General features: G+C 39.1%; 1 protein-coding gene across 1 annotated transcript in view; it reads left to right on the plus strand.

Annotated features, from left to right (window-relative positions):
- OCA2 (OCA2 melanosomal transmembrane protein) overlaps window positions 1–22410 on the plus strand; it is a 224097-nt gene that overhangs the window by 4587 nt on the left and 197100 nt on the right. Inside the window, 3 exon segments of the mRNA XM_042459282.1 lie at window positions 1–235; window positions 15976–16074; window positions 20190–20369. The exon segment at window positions 1–235 is cut by the window's left edge and continues 10 nt beyond it. Coding sequence (XP_042315216.1) covers window positions 1–235; window positions 15976–16074; window positions 20190–20369 — 514 coding nt within the window.

Raw genomic sequence — 22410 nt, forward strand, 5'->3', positions numbered from 1 at the left:
CAATCTCTAGAAAAGTAGACATGGAGTTGACACAGGCTGCTGCCCCACACCATGTAGACTTGCTTGGAGATGTAGCTGTGGAACCAATTTCCAGAAATTTTAGTGAATTGAAGCTGTTGAAAGAGATGATGGCTGTTCAGGGAGAATCCTCAAAACCCTATGCAGACAATGGACCTGAACCAGATTGTTCCATCACACTGGAGAAAAATTACAGCCCTCTCGCCATGCAAGGGAGGTAAGGAAAGCAAGAGCAAACAGATTCTGTTTGTTTTGAGATATATTTCTTTTTTACAAACAAGATCTCACAGTCTCAATATATAATCAATAAGTGTTTTATTTCATATCCTCCTGTGGTATAATGAGAGGGGAAAAAAACAATATGGGAAACTATAGTAGTCAGTTGCTGGGGGGGATATTCTTTTAGTAGGTTTCAGAACTGATATCCTGTTTTTATAGGAGCTGGGTGCTATATTGTCCAAAAATTTGTTTTCCTTATTGACTTTTCACTTACACAAAATGTTCACAGAATGCACAAAAATGTCTTTGTACTGACAAAATGATACATAAATGGCCAAACTATATTAGATGTCTGTCTTAAAGGGACAAACTTTGCCATTATGGCTGACTGCTCAGGACATAAAAGTGATTCATGGTGCTACAGTTATGATAGTAAAAATACTATTCACTTCTTCGGGGCTTGATTACTTGGAGTGATGAGCATGTATGAAATTATCTGGTAGTAGTTTGTTTTTATCACTTCCGAGCTGCCTTGAGGTGGAAATAGTGCTACTTATCCTTGCCTCTTTGTATTTCCTGACCAACTGGTAGTGTTTCATACCAACTATCCCTCAGCATTTAGCAGGTAGCAAAAATGTCTTCATATTATGTATGAGGGTTTTTTTTGGGGTGGAGAGTTATCTGTTGTGAGTGTAGCTGATGCTTGCCTTTCCTACTCTTCATGCCAACTCTGAGCAGCATGCCCACAGTGTACGTGCAACAGTAAATTCCTAATCTCATGATAGTTGCTGGCCTTCTATCAGAAGATTTTTTGTGGTCCCTGTAAGACATGAGATCTCATAGGAGCCAGAGAACTTAAAAAGAAACCTTTCTCTCACGATACTTGAGGTGAGCCTTGTACAGATCCACCTCAGATACTTCAGGCCTGTCTCAAGCTAGTAACTGAGGGCTCATCTACACTGGCCAGAGTACTCTGGGCTGTTCCCAGAGTATTCTGGCCCCAAAGCTGGCCAGGATTTCCTCTGTTACTTTTGCCCTTTGCAGCAATGCTCTGCAGATGTCTACACATGAGTCCTGTTGTGCCACCTAGTGCTGCCACCACCGGTGCAATTTGCTTCTTCTGAGGTCAGAAATGAGGCTCCCAGTATTGAAGACACAGCTGGATGCCTTGTTGTGATCTCAGAAGGAGTGACTTGCACCAGTGGCAGTGGTGCCAGGTGGCACAGTGGGATGCATGTGTAAACAACTGCTTGACATCACTACTGGATTTCCTGTAAAATCCAGAGCAAAAGGTGAGTTTTTAAAATCTCATTTTGTCAGGGATAGGGCAGAACTGTCCTTACCTCGTGAAGACAATCCACATTCAAATAGTGGCTTTGGCGCTTGGTTGTGTAGACAGGTTGTGGTGAGGGCAGAGGGAAACTGGTGTAATTGGCCTGTGTAGACATGCCCTGAGTGAAGAAACATTATTAAAATACCTTCAGGACCAGATCTTCTTTCTCCTCACCTCTTTCTTATTGCAATATGAATTTCAGTATCCTGTATTAGTGATTAGAAAACCTAGCAGCTCTAGTTATGGGGTCAGAGAAAGAGTCCTCTTATGGACTTATAACTAATTAGAGAACAGGTTGGAGTAAACGGACACCTCATGATGAAGGAAATGAAGCCATTTTTGGGAACAAATTGTCTAACTTGTTGTAAGGTACAGAGTTTACAAAATATTTTTTGGGCTACAATTCTGAGAAACCTCAAGTCGGCCAGTAACCATCCTGGCTAAGGAATTTCAGGAGCTGTACTCTCAACAGATAACATTTCAAAGCATGAGTAAAGTAGCTGCTTCATGTTGCTTCATGCCTTTACACAATGGGTAGAATGTACTGTCATATGAAGTGGTAGCAACCCTTGGTTTATATGGTTTTAAAGAGAGGATTAGAACTGCGTCTTAAGGCTACTTTCTATATAAGAAAGCCAAAACCAGTAGTAAACAGAATTTGTTTCTTCATGAATATATCGTCACCCTGCTCTGGTTCAATATGCAATGGATGTTTTATTTAATAACTTCCTGCAACTTAGTGAGAAAGAACAAAGTGTATAGTTAGAAAGCTATAGCAGCCAAATGCCCTGGGAGACATTTTCTCTCAGGCACTTTACGAACTTATATCTGTTTTTATAGTTGCTCTGTGTACACATTATTTTTTTGTTTTGCAGCTTTTTCCAACATCTGTTTTTTTTCTTATTGACTTTCTTATTTAAATACAATACTCTCAGAGCTTAGAGATATGGATAACATGATATATAAATTGTAATAAATAAATAAATCATAAATCCACACTAAGAAAACAAATTCAATAATTATTGTTGACTCTTCTGGACTCATAAGACCAGATAGTAAGAAAAATATTCATGTATGCAGAATTCAATCACTTAGGGCAGTGAATATCTGTGCAGGGAATGTATTTAGTGTTTTTTACTTTTGTCTAAAAGAATGGAATAGAATTTTACCCAGACATTGTGCCATCCTCCTTCTATATTGTTCTCCAGCACAAGTATTTTATTCCATTAAAACTTCTGATATTTTTAGCTAGTAAATCCTTGTAAGCTAAAATAGTATTGACAGAATACTATTCTCTTTATTTGATCCCTTATTCATTCTGTAGACTTTGCATTTTTCAATACTCCATTTTAAAATCTCCAAGCACACACAACTTTCTATAAGAGAATTACCACCCAATAAAATTTTCAGGCATTCTGGGAAAAAAACCCTCAGTTATATATGCTTTGTGGGCATTTGGGAGGAATTCAGAGGCTAAGTGAGAGAATAAAATATTTATTGCTTTAATTCATCAGTTTGCTGAGTCCATATGTTTCCCAATTCTGCATGAATTTTTCTTTCTCTTTGTGTGCATATAAATACTTATCTAAGAAAAACATCTTCCTGCAGGCTGATTTTCTCATTTACTTAAAAAGTAGTGACACCAGAAACAGAAACAAACATAAAATGGGTGTATGATCCTCCCCATGCTTGAAAGCTGGTGAGGCTTTTCTCATTGTCCCACCACTCTCACAGGTACATCTGGTGGGGACATGTGAGAGGGCCTTCTTGGTGGCTGCTCTCAGGCTCTGGAACTCCCTTCTGAGAGAGGTTAGATGGGCATTCTCCTGTCTATCCTTCTGTATGGAGGTGGAAACATTTTTTTGTTTAAGGTAGTCCTCTGAGGACTTATTGTGGATGGGGAAAGGGCTTTTGATAATGTGTTGTTTTCTCTATATTTGCTGTTTTATTTTGAAATGGGCATACTTCTAATTCTATTGCCATTTTAATTCTGCTTTTAATTCTATTGTCATTGATTACTAATACATGTGGCCACTTTACCATGTAGTTAATATGAAGGTGATTTTTTAAATTTCCATGCCACTCTTCCATTAATGCTAATAACCAAGAAAATCCATGGCAGAAAATCCTACTACCTTGTAAAGTGGTTGTGTGACTATTGAAACATCATTATTCCCAAGAAAAATGCAATTGATTTCATCTGTATGCAATCTGTGCTGTGGAAACATCAGTCTAAAATGCCATTCTTAGAGGAACAAAAACTAGTTAGTGAAGTAAGTGAAATATTATGGCCCCTCCCCTCGATTGTATGAAATGTGGCTGTACAGGACTTATTGGGCCTATTTATTCATTTGGGGAAATATGTCAGTAACATGTAGATTTCCCCTAAGGTTAGATCTGACAGCTGCGTCTTCATGTAAACCTCTTCTTAAGCAGAGGCTTTTTGTACTGGCAGCTCTCTTGACCAAATAAACAAATAAGAGGTTTAGAAAATTCTGAATGGCATGAAAGGAGTGAATATGAAAAATTATGTTCTATCTTAGAACGTGGGTAGACATAACTGGCAGCTGTCTGCTGAGGGCTACCATTTCCCACTCCCATTCAGATTCAGAGAGGAGTATTGCTCCTTACAATGTCATCATAGCTTGTTTTTCTCACCTGCCTAGACTTGTGAACATGTTGAGGCTGAATCTGTTCTGAGGAACAGCCATTGACACCTCTTCTTGCTCATTTTGCCTGACAGATCCTGCTGAGTATTGGTGGGAAATGGGCATAGTGGTATGTTTTTGGAGCATATTAGTGAAGATGTGAGTAAAGTGACTTGGGCTGCATCCACACTGGGGAAATAAATCGGTTTGAGACCACTTTATCTGCCATGGCTCAAGTTAAAGTGGTGTCAAACTGGATTGAGATACAGCCAAACTCTAGTAAAAGGTTCCTGGCAAAGGTAGCTATTACAGGAGAAGGGGGGAAGCCCTCTTATGGATACCTAACTGGCAAAATAACAGTAAAAATGTAAGTCTCATAGTGAGATTTCCCAAGTATCTGTATTTGAGAATTTAAAAATATTTATAAATGATCTGGACTTTGGTGGCCCATCAAGTTGTCTAGGGCATCATTTCCCCCATTTACAAACAGGAAGTGCTGGCATTTAAGTGATAATAGTTGTTCACTGTAAAACTGTTTAAAAGGTCACACATTAGGGCAAAAAAGTCTAATTTCACATATATATTGATGGGGACTTCTTAAATCCAGGAAAGGGATTTATGGGTTATGGTGGATAGATCAGTGAAAACACTGACTCTCTACACAGTAGCTGTGAAAAAGGTCAATTTCAGGATCATCAGGAAAGGAATGCAAAATCAAACTGTGAATACCATATTGTCCTTAAATAAAATCTTTGGTGTGATTACACTTGGAAGATTGTGTACAGTTCTGATCTCCACACACTCAAAAGGTCACCAAAATGTTCAAGGGGCCAGATCAACTCCCTTATGGGAGAATTTTGACTATATTTTGAGATTGTTAGTTCAGCAAAAAGACTAATCAGAGGGGATGGAAAAAGGAGAGATAAAATTGGAAATGGAATAGTGTATATGGAAAAGAAGTTCTCTCCCATACTGGAAAGGGGATCACGTAATGAAACCAAACAATGGGAGACTGACAAAAGGAAATACTTCTTCATGCAGTGCAGAGTTAAATTATGGAGCTTCTGGTGACAGCTGCTAATTTAGATGGATTTGAAAAGGTTTCGACAAATGAATGGTGGGAAACTACTAGTCATGCTGGCTATGTATTACCACCAGTGGCATTGGTTGTATGCCTCTCAGTATCAATTGCTGGGGAACAAGAGCCAGAGGGTGCTGTCACCCTCACGTTCTAGCTGTGAGCTCCCCAAAGGGATTTGGTTGGCTACTGTGCAAATAGATTGATACCTGCTTCTTTGGCTCTCCCATCCAAAGCTTTCCTTGCTCCATCAAATAATGATTATTCTTTCTTCCTTGTTTCCTGATGGGTTTCCCTAGATGGTAGAACAAAGTCTAATGGTTTGAAATCACAGGAAGTTAGATTTCGATTGAACATTAGAAAGAATTTTTTGGCAGTGAGAGCGGTTTGGCAATGGACCCTATTGTCTAGAGAAACGTTGGGGTCTCCTTCTCTGAACATCTTCAAAAAGAGTTTGGACAGCTATTTGCTGGGGATGCTTTAGCTGGAGATCTTGCAATGAGCAGGGGATTGGATTCAGTGATCCATGAAGTCCCATTTTAACTCTGTTATCCTATGGTCCTGCCTTCCAGAACACTTACATATTGTCATCTGTTCATTTTTTCCAAATATTTTTGTAAAAAAGTACCTTTTCTGTGCAGGCTTTGTTCCCATCTTTTTCTAAATTAAGCCTAAAGATGTGCAACTGATATAATCACATATTCTTTCTCTGCCTCCATTGCCCTTCTTCTGTTATTTCTGTTGGATTTAGATTGTAAATTCCCTGGGACAAGGACCTGCCCTTTTGTATTTTGTAAAGTGTTGTGCATATTGATGGAACTCTGAAAATTACTGCTGCTGATGTTAAAATATTATGATGATATGATTGTCCTATATGATTTCATGACAGCACCTGTGGAGTGAGGCAGCTGCCTCAGGCAGCAGATGGCAGCTTCCTAGCTTGTTCTAATAGTTGGCTATTGGCAGTTGTGATGGCAGACCTGGTGTGCATCCCAACTACACAGTTCAGAGCAGTTTCATTCCACTTTAACTGTCATGGCTCCATTCCATAGAATCCTGGAATTTGTATTTTGAATCCTCTGCCAGAGAGTTCTAATCTATAATCCAGGGAGTGGATTAGAGAATTGTAAATACCACCAAACTTCAGGATTCTGAAAGATGGAGCAGTGGCAATTAAAGTGGTATTAAACTGCTATAACCTGATGTGTGGATACACCTCCCATGCCACTGCTAGTATTAGAGTAAGATTCAGTTGCCAGTCAGCTTCTGTATATAGAATCCTGGAACTGAGGGAAGAAGTGTGGTATCCTTTTTCCCTTTGCCTCAAGCAGTAAAACCTTTTGGGATAGCCCTGTTGTAGATTGTTTGGACTAAGCCCTGGAGATGCTTGTTTCCAACATAATCTACTTGTAAATTTCTAAGGAATAACTGGATGCCAATGTGAATTCTCAAGTAAATGAACGAGGATAGGAACTCTTACGTAAATGTGCCAGTAGCACATCCACAGAAACACCCCCTCAATTTTCATATGTGAGGTGAGCCATTACTCTTTCCCCTTATGTAGGATGTGTAATGTAGTAGATAAGCCCAGAGGCGGCTAGATAAGCCTAAATTAATAACATCTTTTCTATTTTCTTAGGATGATTACTTCAGCTGCTATTGTTGATTTATGTAATGTGCTTTTTGCAGTTTTACTAATAACTTCCCCCAACCCCTTTTTGCAACCTCAGATAGATCCAGAGTTTAATCTTTCTAGGAGCGATAGGAGCAACTTTACCCCCCTTCAGTCATGCCACCGACATGTGAGCACCAATCCTCTTTAGAGGTTTTATTGACAGCTGTTTCATCATGTAAACCTCTTAGAGCTAAAACCATGAACCTGATTTTAATGAATATGTCTGATAAAAGGAATGGGGAAGCCAAGGTGGGGTGGGAGAAAGATGAAGTGAATGAGATTGAAAAAACAGCTTCTTTCCACTTCTTAGCTGTGTTGGTCTTATTTATAAAAAGAAGATATATGACTCCACACTGCAGAGAATATGCATATCTAATTAGCAAGTACCCTGTAGATCAATCTGCATTCCTATGCTCACGTCAATGTTGATGTCTCTTTCTCTTTTAAAATAGTAGTTTTACAAATTTGTAGGGCATTTTGCCCCAGGATACAGAATGGTTGCATTTGCTTCAGTTTCCTAGAGAGAATGCAGAGGAGATGCTACACAAGTTGATCAAAGAACAGTGCTATTTGAAGGCTTGTGCTCTTTCATCAAAAGATGTTAGGCTAATTAGAAAGAGAATTGTTTCCCTATTTTTCAAGTCTCTTATCTGGAATCAGCAGAAGTTTCTTCCTTCCCAAATCCATGTTGAGTTTGTGCTTTTAAACATTTTTGTTTTGGGCTTATGATACTTCAGGGCATTGAGAACTACAGTACCTATGCCCCAAGCCAAACCTGTCACATAAATGTACATGAAAACAATCTTTTTAAATGATAAATTATGAAAACAAGGTTTTGTGGAACTCCTGCTTTTATCACAGGTTGAATACCAACATGTATCCAGAAGGTTGCTATTACAAATCTGTTCATAGTTGTATAACAGTATTAAAGAGGATTATAGAGCCAGAAATATTTCTTCTAGTTTATGTAGTTAGAAAACAGAGTATTTCAGAGACCATATAGCAAGAAATATAGCCAATTTTCATTTCTATAGGCAACACTTCATTTTCCTCCCTACTTAAACAAACAAACAAACAAACAAACAGAAAATCATTGCTTTAAATAGAAACAGACAGACAGGCCTAGGTTTTGGGGATGTCATATTTCAAAAGTGTGGGGATCTAGTTTAGTTCCTTGAAGCCAAGGAAAATATTCTGAATTCAGAGCTTGGGTGAGCCCTGTAACCTGGTGATCACTGAGCCTCTGAGTATTTGCAGAGTACATTTCTTTTCAGTTAGGTTGCTATTATTACAGTTAGTTGCTATTCATTAAAGGCTAATGGTAAAGTCTTCTAGGACACATCTAGAGTGGTTTTAACTTTGGGACTCTTATCTTGTCATTGGGAGGACTATATTAATATGTATATGCCTAATCTGTTTATCAACCTTCTGACAATAACTTGGGACATTGCGTTTTAGCCAGTATCATCCAGTGAACCTCTGGCTTTGGTAGGATTTAAACCTCTTTCTTATTGGACTTTCCTGAATCTAACTTTCCTTTTGTTAAATAGTCCAGTTTGATTTTATTGCAGCTATTCCAGAAATTCCATACCAGGGAGACCCAGAAGTGCAAGAAAGTCAGCAAATTTTATTAGCCAGCTGGCTTTAGAGGAATAACTTTCAAAAAATCTGAAGCCCAGATCAACAAGTGATCCACCCTTTTATAGGGATTCAAACAAATAATTTTTAAGATTTACATTGATTGGTACATAGAATTTAAACATGGATACATTTCATTCACTCATTGATTACAGAAACATATACATTTTAAACATACGTGGGTATCACCATCAACCCCCTTATCAGGACTGCTTTTACTTGCTGTCCCAGCATGGCATTTCAACATTCCTTATTTTTGGCTAATGCAGATTAAGCACCACTTAAGGTGATAAGCTAGCCTGAGATGCCATGATGAGGCCATGAAGATCTCTTTGAACTGTTCTGTTATTTATTACAAAAAATAGTCCTTTCCCCTTATTTCATATCCAAGCATTATAAACAGCATTCTAGCTATTTAACATATTGGCTATTTTTCTATTTTATTAATTTTGTTAATTTTTGTCTTCATATCCTCCTCAATTTCATATAGTTTTGTCTCTTAGACAAGTAATTTTATTGCATGGGACTTGGAGAACGGGAAAGGAGTGGAACGGAAAGGGAGAAAAATGTATGTTATCACACGGGAGAATGCCGCCAATGCTGCCAGGAGTCCCCAATCCATTCCCCAACCGTTCCACAGCAGCCAATTTTGAAGAATGATTCTAAACAGTCCTTCAAAATTAGCTGCTGTGGAATGGATGGGGGAATGGATTGGGGATTCCCGATGGCATTGTCGGCGTTCTTCTGTGTGATAACATACATTTCCCCCCCTTTGTGTTCCGTTCCGTTCCCTTACGTTTTTAATTTGTTGTTCTGGAACCCATCTGGGATTCCATCCTGTGGGAAAGGCGGCATATAAATAAAGCAAATTAAAAAAAAAGTTTGTAAGAGGTGGGTAACTTTTGTTCCCTAGAACCTCATTTTATGCACCTCTTGGCATTTGCCATTCTTCCCCATGCTAGCCATAGTTACCTCCAGAAAGACTGGCAGGCAGGTGTAAGTCCAATCACAGAGTGCAGTGGCTAGAGTTGTTACCAAGTATGCCCTCAGAATATATCAATGAATTCATACATATTCTGAGTACATATGCCTACCAGGGTTCATGTAATTTTAGCAAACAGTGAGTCAGGCAGATTGGACTCAACAAAACTTCTCACCCAGAACTCTCTAAAGGTGAAATTTTATTGACCATGATATGATATACATAATGGGTGCACTGGGGAATAGCAAATATTATGGTGGAGCTTTACAAATGGCAAAGGTGCATACAGAGAAGAGTAAACTTGCAAGGCTGTGAGGAAGCTTGAGGCTATATGGATTGTTAAGGGGAGTGAGAAATGAGAGAAAGAGGTTCAAAAATAAGAGCAATAGAGGAGGAGGGAGCAGTTTTGGGGAGCTGCAATGTGCAGGGAAAGTACTCCCCTAAAGATAGTTGTAAGAGACTGAGAAATTATCTCCTTGGTCCCTTTGGACTTGTGAGAAGTTGGTGAGCCCTCCTGGCTGGAACAGTGTAAGGAAAGAAGAATAAGCTAACGAAGGCCCACTATACCAGAGCCAGGAATCTGTGAAAGAGAAAAGGTGAATGAGAGTCTCAGGCCAAAATTCCAGATTATGGGGGTCTGGAAGAGTAGTTTCAGCTCATTTACTATGCTAAGGGATCTTGTAGCACCTTTGAGACTAACTGAAAGAAAGAGGTTGGTAGCATGAGCTTTTGAGACTAACTGAAAGAAAGAGGTTGGTAACATGAGCTTTTGTAGACTTGAACCTACTTATGCAGATGCATGTTTGGAATGGCAAATCCAGAGACATGCCTATATAAACTGGTTGTTTCTGAAAATGTGAATTCAAATTAAAAACCTTTGGATATGGAGATGAAGTGACAAGTTCAGTTTTAATGATGGGGACAAAGGCAGGAGGAAGGCTGTTGCATAAAGCCAAGGAGAGTAGATAACCATACGAATGGTATTGGAATGTAGTGTGGGAAATAGAGAGGGGGAATGGGGTGAACTGGTCAAGGGCACCCTCATGAGGATGGGGGTTGGATAGTGTTGAAATATGTGCAGTATACCAGGAAATCATTGTCTCTCTTCACCCCTCTTGTCCTGAGTACATGTTACGCATCAGAACAATGAAATGTTGTGACACAACCATTTTCTTGAGAGCAATCTATAGTTTACCATGATCTGCATAATCAAAAGTTTTGCTATAATCTATGAAGCACAGACTGATATTCGTTTGAAATCCTTTGGTGCACTCCATTATCCAGCATTTTTTGCAATATTATCCCTAGTGCCTCTTTCCTTTCTGATCCCAACTCGGACATCTGGCATTGCCTTATGGTATAAGCCTTAATTGTATAACTTTGAGCATCACTTTGCTTGCATGGAAAATTAATGCAATAGTCCTATGGTTACTGCAATTCCTAGTGTTCCCTTTCTTGGGGACTGAGATGTATATTGAGCATTTCCAGTCTGTGGGCCATTCTTTTATTTTCTGTATTTGCTGACAGATTTTAGTTAGAACTTGAGTAGATTCTGTCTCTGTAGAATGAAGCAGCTCTATTTGGTATGCCATCTGTTCCTGGTGATTTATTTGTTCTTGTTATGCTGAATGCTCGATTTGCCAACTCTCTAGTTATTCTGTAAATAAATTCCCAATGCTGAACATTCAATGCTACAAATTTCTTTTTCCCACTTATACTCAAATGTGCTACAATATTTCTTTGTATCCAAATGTTGAGATCAAATTGAATCAGTTCTTTCCTTTCTATCTGACTTCTTTAACTCACTCTTCTGAGTCCTCCAGAGACATTAATTAAATTTGTGTCACTTACCCTGGAGGTGTGGCATTAAGGAAAGGACTTGTGATTTTGATCATCATCTTGTGCCTCTCCTGATAGAAGCATCTATCTTTGCTAATATAAAATTATTTAACAAATACTCTGTCTCTGGTTCAATTTTTCAGTCTTGGAAAGACTATACTGATATTGATATTTGGTGAAGTAATAGCTTTCTTATGGAACTCAGCATATCACTGATGCTATTGATGTTGTTGTGTGCCTTTGTTTCCAAATTATGGTGACCCTAAGGTGACACTATCATGGAGTTTTCTTAGCAAGATTTATCTAGAGGGGGGTTTGCCTTTGCTTTCCTGTGAGGCTGAGAGAGTATAACCTGCCCAAAGTCAAACAACCACTACACCATGCTGGCTCTCATATCACTGATACATAGTACAAATGTTCACCAGTGTGTGGCATCCTTCACAAATCTGAATCAATTACTTGCACAAGACTCACACAGCTTATGCCCCACCAACATATTTATCAGTCCTGTATCTTGCCTGCCAGAGGTGTTGCAGGGCCAGGATATTTTACTTCTTGAGGTAAAGGCAAGATGGTGCACCATGATCTATTTCATGTTCAGAAACAAACTGGATTGGCCCTAAATCTTTCTTACTTGGCAATGCCATGGTGTCTCCTAATATACCCAAGGGTTGTGAGCTAGCATAAAGATGTGGGACAGATCATGTGGCACATGCAATTCTATCCTCCAAGAAATAAAAATGACTAGAGGCTCAAGCAGAGCACCAACAGTACTTGTGCTAACACTAGTATCTGCTGCCTGAGGCAATTGCTTCAATGTGCCTAATAATATGTGTCTAATAATAAGGGTCAGTGATACTATTGAGTTGCCCTGTTTTTTCCTGTCCCAAAGAAGTAGTGATTATTTCAAGGCCCTTCTGGTTTTCTGTACATAAGTTTCTGTGTCATGAAAGATTTTTTTTTTAAAGGATAGGTCCTCTATATACCTGTTCACCATCTGTTCTATATAGCCAAGGGATTGACCACTACAGAATTGTTAATATAAATTGGTGGTCTGAAGTGATAATGCAGGAGGGCACAGAAGGAATTGAGAATGTCTTGTTGCCTTAATTTTTCTTTCCACTTTCCATCTGAGTCTAGCTGTCTTGAACCGAGCAGAATTTTGTATGTTTTCTAGTGAGTTTTATCTAAGGTTATGTTTCCTATCCAGCTGACTCTTATTTTCCCAACCTTACTCTAAACAATAGCTTCAGCAAATTTCAATTCAGGGAAAGGTCTCTGGATCCATCTCTTAGGGAACAAAGGTTGTGACTATGATTAATGTTCTGTCAAAATCCTCAAGCCAGTTTGTTGAATTAGCATTTTAAAAGGGAATATTATAAACCCACAGAATGGGTACAGTGCTGAATTCATATTTTGAGTTTTGCTCATGTTTGTTCTTAGTTCTGGCACCTAACGCATAATGAATCCCATTTTAATTTTTAATTTATAGAAGCTCATGACCGTATAATTTTGTAATTTCAAGATTGCAATGCAAGCTCCATTAAATTCTAGTCAAACACTTTCTTTCAAGTAAGCAGATTGTGCACATACTATATACAATTGGAAAGTTAAACAAACAAATAAACAATGACAACAACAACAAAAAATCCAGGGTGTAAATACATGAGAAGAGAGCCAGCATGGTATAGTGGTTTGAGCATTGGGTTACAACTCTGGAGATCAGAGTCCCATTCTCCATTGGCAACTCACTGGATGACCTTGGGCAAGTCACACATTCTCAGCCCCAGAAAACCCTGTGATAAGTTCACTTTAGGATCACCATAAATCAGAAATGATTTGAAGGCATACAACAACAATATATAAGGAGTCCTACCAGATCAGACCAAATGCCTATCTAGTCCAGTATTCTGTTCTTCAGAATGTGTGGGAACCATTTGCCAAAGGGTAGCCGAGAAATGCAAGCTTTAGCTTTTAATGAGAAAGGCAAATACATTAAAATGTATTATTATTTTAAAATAGAATTTCAAACAAGTTTTACAAATATAACTTTATGTCTTCTCAAAGTGGACATCTATGTCAGATTTGGGGAAAGAGTTTACAGGGCAACTGATATAGCACATGTCTTTCCCCAGTTTTAGATGAAACTCTTGTAAATTGTGAGGAGGCAAGTGGGACTTTATTCTCCAAAAATGACATATAAGATAGTAAGGTGAATGAATTCCTGGTCTTCATGTTATTGCCAGAATACAAGAAGCAGACAATGAGTTTTGTCAGACAAATCTGAGCAGTGATTCTTTGGGGCAGTCTACTTCAGAATAGCTGCTAAACCATGTGGTAGGTGGCCATGTGATTCCAGAGGTAGGCAGAGAGTCCTGCAATATGCTTATTAAAACAAATGTGCCTCAAGGAAAGGTGAACTATGTACCACAAAATGATGATTTTAGTTGATAGCTTACGTTCATTTTATATCTATAAGAAGCAAACTTTCTATTCACTCTGGACTATTAGTCATTTAGTTAGTCTCTTAGGTTGAACAAAGAGGAGACAGAACTTCCAGTTACTAGATGAGAACTTCTAGCATATCTCTGGGTCATATACCCAGGCTGTGGGTATATTTGATTAATAGCTTCCATCATCAACCATATTTAATGCGGGAGGATGGGAACTAAAGTCCAGTATATCAGGAGGTCATCACTTTGGGGAATGCTGTAGCAGATTCTGAAGAGATTCTGATTTCAACCGTTTAATAATAATTACAAAGCCTCCTTAATTTGGCTACTGATACATAGAAAATGTCAGGATAAAATTCACCATGTATTTTGTGTAGATTCTTGCATAGATTCTTCATCTATAACGTGGGGGGCATTTAAAAAAACATTTTGGGGCCAAGCTGGTGGCCTAAAATGGTCATGGAGACCAAATGCAGCTCAGTCTCCACCTTGGCTCACCATGGCACAGTAACAATTCTAGCACTGTAACTCTAGTTTATTCTTCAAGACTCTATCCTATGAAATCCTGGGATTTGCAGCTGGAGAGTACTTAGAGTTCTCATCCAGAGAACTCTAGTGTCTCACCAGACTACAAAACCAAAGATCCCATAAGATACAGCCATGACAATTAGAATGGAACCTTAGTGCTATTATAGTGTAGTGTGAAAGGAGCCTCTGTTGTAGGTGAATTAGGAGTTCAGTTCTGGTTTCTAGCTGTAGATCTGCTTCCTAAATCTAAGTGTATATACGCCACTGTTGCCTCTTATGAGCTACGGTTTTTGCATCATGGAGATTCTAATAAAAATTAAGGCAGGTGCAGCAAAACTGAAATCTGGCAACTATGATCTGAGTTCCAAATGCCCGAGCATTATGCATACCATCTAACATTTCACTGGCAAAAATTAGCACACATATGGTGAGGCAACATCAGAGTGTGGTCAAGATGGCAAAAATCATTAAAAAGGAAAAGCACACAAGCTAGGAAAAGCTGCAGCAGTTTGCTTTTGTCCTCACATACTGGGTACACAAACATTCTGCCATTTATCTCCTCTCCATCCTGCTCAGTTAATTGAGTGTAAACTAGGAATTTTATTGCACCCAGTGCCGGAATGAGGCCTTTTGGAGGACACTTTGGTGTGTGATAAAATCTGGGGGGAAAAAGGGGTGCAATAAAGTTCTAGGTTTGCACTTGGAATGCAGTTTGTAGAAACTGAAGTAAGCTGAAAGCAAAGGGGTACGGTAGGAAGAGGAGAGAAAAACTGGGGCATTTTAATAGAAGCTGAAAAGGTGGGACAGCAGAGACTTAGTTGGGATGGTCCCTGACAAACTGGAACAGCTGGAGGGTATGGTAGTGTATGAGGCTGTGTACACATCAGTCTTATTGGTTCCCAGTTTTTGGTGACCAATTATTTATTTGTGTACCTTGTGTGTACATACATAAGGTTCTATTTTGCATGGTACAAGAACTACTTGAGGATATACAATTACATCCCAAATCCACAAAACAGTGATATCTTTAGTGGGCCAAACAAAATGTGCAAAATACATGATGTAAGCTTTTGAAGCTCCACCAGCTTCTTCATCAGGCAAAGGTGTTAAAAATCATAGATGAGAAAGAAAAATATGATGATGTTAGTTCTCTGTTAACCTAGCAAGAAAGGATATTCATGTAGGCAGGCCACTCCTCCTTCTGGCCATGGGAGATTTGGGAGACAAAGTAAAGTCCAGGAAATAGAAGTTAAATTCTGTTAGCAACCCAAAGATATCTCCTTTTGAGATCCAGGTTGCCTTGTCCTTTGTGACACTAGCAGCCCCTTTGTTAGGCAGAGAACACTGAGAATGCGTTCACCAAGAATGCTCAAAATCAGGAAGAGGTCAAAAGGGAAGGATGGAAACGGTTCTACTTGCCAGCTGTGACATACCCTTAGGTGAATTCATCTGCTTGATGTAGTATCTAATTAGTTAATATTCTCTTACATCAGCAACTCTACATACAGCACTGGGAAGGTGATTATAATGGAAATTAACAATTTCTTTCTTTCTTTTTTTAAAGGTATCACTTCACTTTGCCTAAATTCTTCAGCACAAGGTCAAAAGATAGCTGCTTTACAGAGAGAACTCCTCTGTTGAAAGTTTCCACTGAAGAAAATGGGTAGGAGATTTATTTTTAAAAACAAAATGAGATACACTGTACCATTAATAGTTAGTGCTGGGTGAAGTGCTATTGATTTCTGAGAGACCTAGCCTTGCACTTGATTGTAGCTTAGACACAGCAAATATTTACAGATGATTAGTGAAGCCAGTAGTCCAGCACTGTTTTCTCTTCTTCAAAAATGCAGAGGATTGCTTATGTTGGACCTTGACATTCTCTGAAGCAGCGAACAGACCATTTCCAGTAATGGGCCACAAGAACATGGTTAAGAGACTGTGTTCCTCTTTAAAAAGAACCACATTCTTCTAGTTTTCCTATAGATTGTTTCTGAGAATGCTTCACCAGTTGCAAATACTTCAGTGTAATGGTGTTATGTGTGTCATGATGTAATGTTTGCATATATGATGTGGTCATCTGGGATCCTTAGACATTACATAGTTATAGTACTGTGATTCTACTCTGACTGTCCTTGCTGCATCCTATAGACTCTTGGGATTTGTAGATTGATGGGGCACTATTGCTGTCTGGCTGAGAATTCTAAATACCCCTCCATAAGCTACAAATCTAACGATTCAGTAGAATGGTCTATGGCAGATAAAGTGGAATCATAGTACTATAATTGAGTAGTTTGAAAAGACCCCTGTTTATATTTCCCAGCAACTCATATTTAGAGACATTTTGCTTCTGGTACTGGAAGTTGTGTGTGTGTGTGTGTGTGTATTTGTGTACACACATATACATAAACTACAGGGATTACTGAGCAGAATTACTGTATTTACATATTACATCAAGATGTTTGTGCTCAAGGATTCTAGATTTCTGTATTCATAGATGTAAGACCTTAACACTTCAAGGGATCCTTTCATGTTATCCAATTATAGCACTATGATTCTACTTTAGTTTTGTAGTGTGGAAGGTGTGTCATGTGCTGAGGCTATTTAATACCAGAAGTCACTGTGGCACATGTGGCAGTACAGAATGCATATTCTGGGTATAAGGTTATTTTGGACCAACTACACATTTACAAACTCTTCCTGCCCGATTGCAAGTGGATGTGTGTGTATACGTATATGTTTTCAAGTCTGGGATTCTTATTTATTATTTATATTCAGAGGAGAATATAAGTTTATTATTCGTATTCTGCTTAAGGACCCCACCATAAAACAGAGATCACAAGAACAAATTGCCAGTAAAACTTTCTAAGCCTCTTTCACATTATACTACAGTGAACCCACACCATCTGCGGGTTTCATTTCTGCAGCTTTCAGCATACGCTGAAGCCATGGAGCAATCTAGTGAATGGTGCATGCGCCCATGGCGCATGTGCTGCACCGTGCTGTATGCACATGTCCCCCATGTAAGGGAAAGGACAACTATACTATAGCTCTTTGATACCAGTTTAAGTTCCATGGTTCCATCCTATGGATTCCTAGCAATTGTAGCTTTGTGAGTTATTTAGAATTCTCAATCCATGAAGCTCTAGTGCTTCAGCAAACTACATATCACAAGATTCCATAGGATGCACCCATGGCACTTAAAGACATATTGAAGTGTTATAACTGTGTAGTGTGAAAGAGACAAAAGTTAAGTTTGTCATGGCAGCAGTCCTATGAATATTTCCCTGAGAATAAGTTCCACTAAAGCTAATGTTGTTTAGTTCTGACTGTATAGTTTAACTGCTAAAACACTCTGAGGAGTTTATTGCATGCAATTTTAATGCCAATCTGGGCATGGGATGGGATTGGGCTGAAATGAGTTAAAACTGATTTTGGCTACCAGAGCACTGCTGGAAGATGGTTGATGGTCAGGTGGCAGCACAGCAACAATTTTGCATGCGGTAACATCAGTTTTAATCTGTTCCAGCCCGATCCCATCCCATGACTGGATCGACATTAAAATTACATGCACTAAACTCCTTAGTTTTAACAAGAGATTTCCATTCAGATGAAATGCAAGCTTTAGCTTTTAATGAGAAAGGCAAATTATTTTCTAAGTGGATGTTACCATTTCAAAGCTAGTCTGGGCTAGGAATAACATTAAAGAAAAGGAAATAAGTATCTATCTTGTGTTTGATTATATTCATGTTGTGATGAAAGTGGACATGGAGAAGCTTTTCTCCTTCTTTCATAACATTAGGATGGGAGATTATGCACTGAGGCTGAGTGCTGAGAGAGGCAGGACATGTAAACAGAAGTACCTTATACAGAACACAAGTAAAGCAGAATTCACCACTCACAGGATGTAAAGATGGCTGTCACAGTGGATATCTTTAAAAGGGGATTAGAAAAATTCAAAGATGCTACAATCATCACATGCTGTGGTCAGGATGAATCCCCTTTATCCAAAATGCTTGGGACCAAGCGCGTTTTGGATTTTGGATTGTTTTTGGCAATTTTGGAATATCTGTATTTGCATATACATACACAATGAGATATCTTGGAGACTGGGCTCAAGTCTAAACACAAAATTCATTTATGTTTCATAATATATACCATATAATAATCTACACATAGCCAGAAGGTAATTTTATTTACAACATTTTAAATGATTTTGTGCATGAAACAAAGTTTGTGTACAATGAACCATCAGAAAGCAAAGGCGTCACCATCTCAGCCACCCATGTAAAAGTTTTGGAATATTTTGGATTTCAGAATTCCAGATAAGGGAAACTCAACCTGTATGTACCACCTCTGGTATGGGAGCTAGTATGTCTCTGTAGAGCAATTGCTAGTGAACACCAGACAGAGGTTGCACTCATGTCTTGCTTTGTTGTTATGCCTTCAAGTCATTTTCAGTTTATGGCTACCCTATGGTGAACCTATTGATGGCATTCTTGGCATAATTTAATCAGAGAGGGGTTGCCTTTGTCTTCCTTGAGGCTGAGACAGGTCACCCAGTGGCCTTCCATGGCCAAGCATAGACTCTCTGGAGTTATAGTCCAGAGTCATAGTACAACAGTCAAACTACTACACCATGCTGGCTTTATCATATATTGCTAGTAGACCTCTTTTCAGCAACTGGTTGGCCATTTTGTGAGAGCTGGATTAGACATTCATTCTATCTAATCTGGCATGGCTCTTCATATATTCTTATTTTCCTCATTCTCTGAGTTCTTTTATGTTCATTTACCCCAAGCAGCTGCAAAGCTTCAAAGCTGCTTCATGACTTCATACACTTGGCAGAGCTAGAAGGCTAACACTGGCATTATGGCAGATGATTCCAATAAATACAGAAGGGAAGTGTTTCAAAAACAAGAACTCATATTTAAGACCATAACTGATGAAAATAACTAGAGTGTTATTTGGTTAATGCATTCATTGTCACATTGGATCCCTCACCCCCACATCTCTGGTTTCTATAGCACACTATGGCCTGGTACATACTGTCAATAAGCGGTGTTCCAGGGCCGATTCTAGGGTTAGGGACCCTAAAATGTAATGGCGGTGTAACAATGGCGGCGCCCTGTATACATGGGCACCACCATTGTTATGTAAGCACTTGTTACGCCACCCCTGCAGTTTTAAAAGAACCTGGTTTTTGCAGATTCTTTTTCTGCCGGTGGAAAGCCATGCAGTTTGATGGATGTGGCTTCCCTCCAGAAAAAAAACAGGCGCCAGCAGGCGGCCATTTTTTGGCGGTCTGTACTGCACCAATATTATTGTTGTGTGCTTTCAAATCATTTATAATTTAGGACAACCCTATGGTGACTCCATCATAGGGGTTTCTTGGCAAGATTTTTCAGTGGTTTTCTTCTTTTGAGGCTGAGAAAGTGCAATATTTTCTATAGCCTAGGGGGGATTTGAACCCTGATGTCCAGAGTCATAGTCCAACACTCAAACCATTACACCATGCTGGCTCTCTAATGCACTATATACTGTTTTTAATTATTTGCTTCAGTTAGTGGAAGATGATAGCACTGCTCCTGCTTTAAAGAAAGTCCTGTAGCTTCATGTGCCTGTGTGGTCTGTCCTCTACACCATGGCTGTGTTCACCAAAGATTATTGGCTTTTGATGTTTCTTGATGCTCCCGGCTGCACAGTCTACAAAATGGTTGATGTTATTAGCCAAGAACAGAATGGGTTGTGTGTTGATGTTTTGGCAATGATGTTTTGCAGGTTTGTGGCAGTTCACAATACAGATTTCACCACAGATGATGATTCTTGGGAAAACAGCTCGGCTGAATTTGAGCAAAGGTCTCAGCTGGGAAGTGAAATGGCCAGCCTGTCCAGATCTTCCTCAGAAAAATGTGAAATGTTGGACAACTTTCATGTCAAATTCAATTTATCCAAGATGAGGTATGAGTCCAGCTTTTGTTTCACTGTTAATATTTCTGCAAGCATTGAAGCTAAGGCAAGAATCAAGAAATTGATTTTTCCCCTTCAGCAAATGAAGAAAATAACACTCCATATATTTTGTCATATCCTGCCATTGATTTCATGTGGATCACCCTGATGAAACAAATGATACCAACATTTCAGATTTATAGCCCCAGGAAACAATAGGGGCTAAGCATACAATCTCTCAGCTGTTATATTGGATAACTTATGTGAATGGCAAATGTCTGCGGTGCAATCTTACACATGTGCTTAGAAGTAAGTCTCAGTGTTTACAATTAATGTGTGCTTTGGAGTATTGGCTGCCATCATCCTATTTATTAACCTATTTGAGTGGTACTTGTTTGAAGAAGTTTAAGGTCACAATCACATTCATTCTGTGTTTAATCTGAGGGCTGAAGTAGTCTTTCAAACCTTATTTGTGTAAACATATTGTCATATTCTACATTAAAAATATAATGGCCAGAATCCCATTGTTAGTCACAACTAGAACACACTCAATGGGATCAGTGGGGTTTAGGGCTGCAACCGTGTGTGTAGGGGTAAGTGTAGGGCTCTATCCCATTGAACCGACATTCCACTAAGAGGGAGGGATCCTTAGAAAAATGGCTGCTACAGTAGGAAGCCCTCATAGAGCTATCAAGTATGTCTTAATTCTTCAACAACTCTGTTTAAAGCAATAAGAACATTGCCATGGATTTCATAATATAAAGAAAACCATAACTAGAGCTGAAAAGTTAGTTTTCCAAGCTATGACCATCATGGCAAACCTTCACATTTGAAATGATTTAATAAGCAGATTTAAAGCAAGAACAGTTTTTATGTTTTTTTATACTACAAAGCAGTAGAACCTGCATTGCCTTTATCATTTGGCATCCTTTGTTTCTTTTTAGAACTCAGCTTCTAGGATTCCTTGCATGTCAATTTAGAAATTGTGAAGCCAGTAGAAATGTTTACTTCCCATAGACTGGCTCAAGTGTTGCATGTCCTTCTATTCATGAATTCTCCTGTTAATTTTATTTGTTAGCCATTTTGTACTTAAACAAATAACTGTTAAGTCCAAACACTGTACACATTTTATAAAAGGTTTTCCTCCAGCATATTTACAGCAGTAGACAGCATATATGTCTTGAAAATGTTGTCCTTTAATTTGCTTTATTGCACTATTCCATTCATTTCACCAGCCAATTTCTTGTTGCAGAAAATAAATGAGGACACATCATAAACCCAGAACTTAATGATTACCTCATCTCAGTTCTGTAACTAGAGCTGGAACTTTCTTGTTTATAACCAAGGTGCATCACAATTTGGTACACAGAATACAAAATGAGCTTAACATGTCATTTATATTTATAGCAACATTTGTCATGAAACAAATGAAATTCCTAAAAACTACTAAAATTACTAAAAGTAAAATGTATAATAAAATATTCCATTCTAATACAAAAGGCACACTACCCCATGCTCATACTAAAACAATGTATATTTCACTTCATATATAGGGGCATGTACTGGCATAGATGCATTGGTATGATTGCATAATTAAGGCTTAATTTAGGGATTAAGGGTCTAAACAGACCGCCCCTTTGGAGTGGCCTCCTGCCGCCCCTTTCAACACCAGATTGGGGCCATGGCAACTACATGCCATGGTCCTAATCTGAGCTTTCCCAGACGCTAAAAGGAACAGCAAAATGCAGCTCCTTTTTGTGCAGAGGAAAAGGCGTCTTTACTGCCGTGGCAGCACTTTCTAAAGCGGGTTATACACCGCCATTAAAGTACGCGCGGAGCGCGTACTAGGGTTAGGGAGGTGCAGTGCTTCCGCACCTCCCTAACCCTAATATGCGCTCTGCGCGTAAAAAATGACGACGGCCGTTCCAGACGGCCGCCGCCATGAGGACGTCACGGCCGTGCCGCCTCTATACGGGATGGCGCGGATGTGACGTCCTCGCTCCGCGCCAGGGCGCCTAGTGCGCCCTTAGCGCGGACCAGGAAAGAGCTCCAT

This window comes from Sceloporus undulatus, chromosome 3, assembly GCF_019175285.1.
Source record: "Sceloporus undulatus isolate JIND9_A2432 ecotype Alabama chromosome 3, SceUnd_v1.1, whole genome shotgun sequence".
In the NCBI taxonomy this organism is placed as follows: domain Eukaryota; kingdom Metazoa; phylum Chordata; class Lepidosauria; order Squamata; family Phrynosomatidae; genus Sceloporus; species Sceloporus undulatus.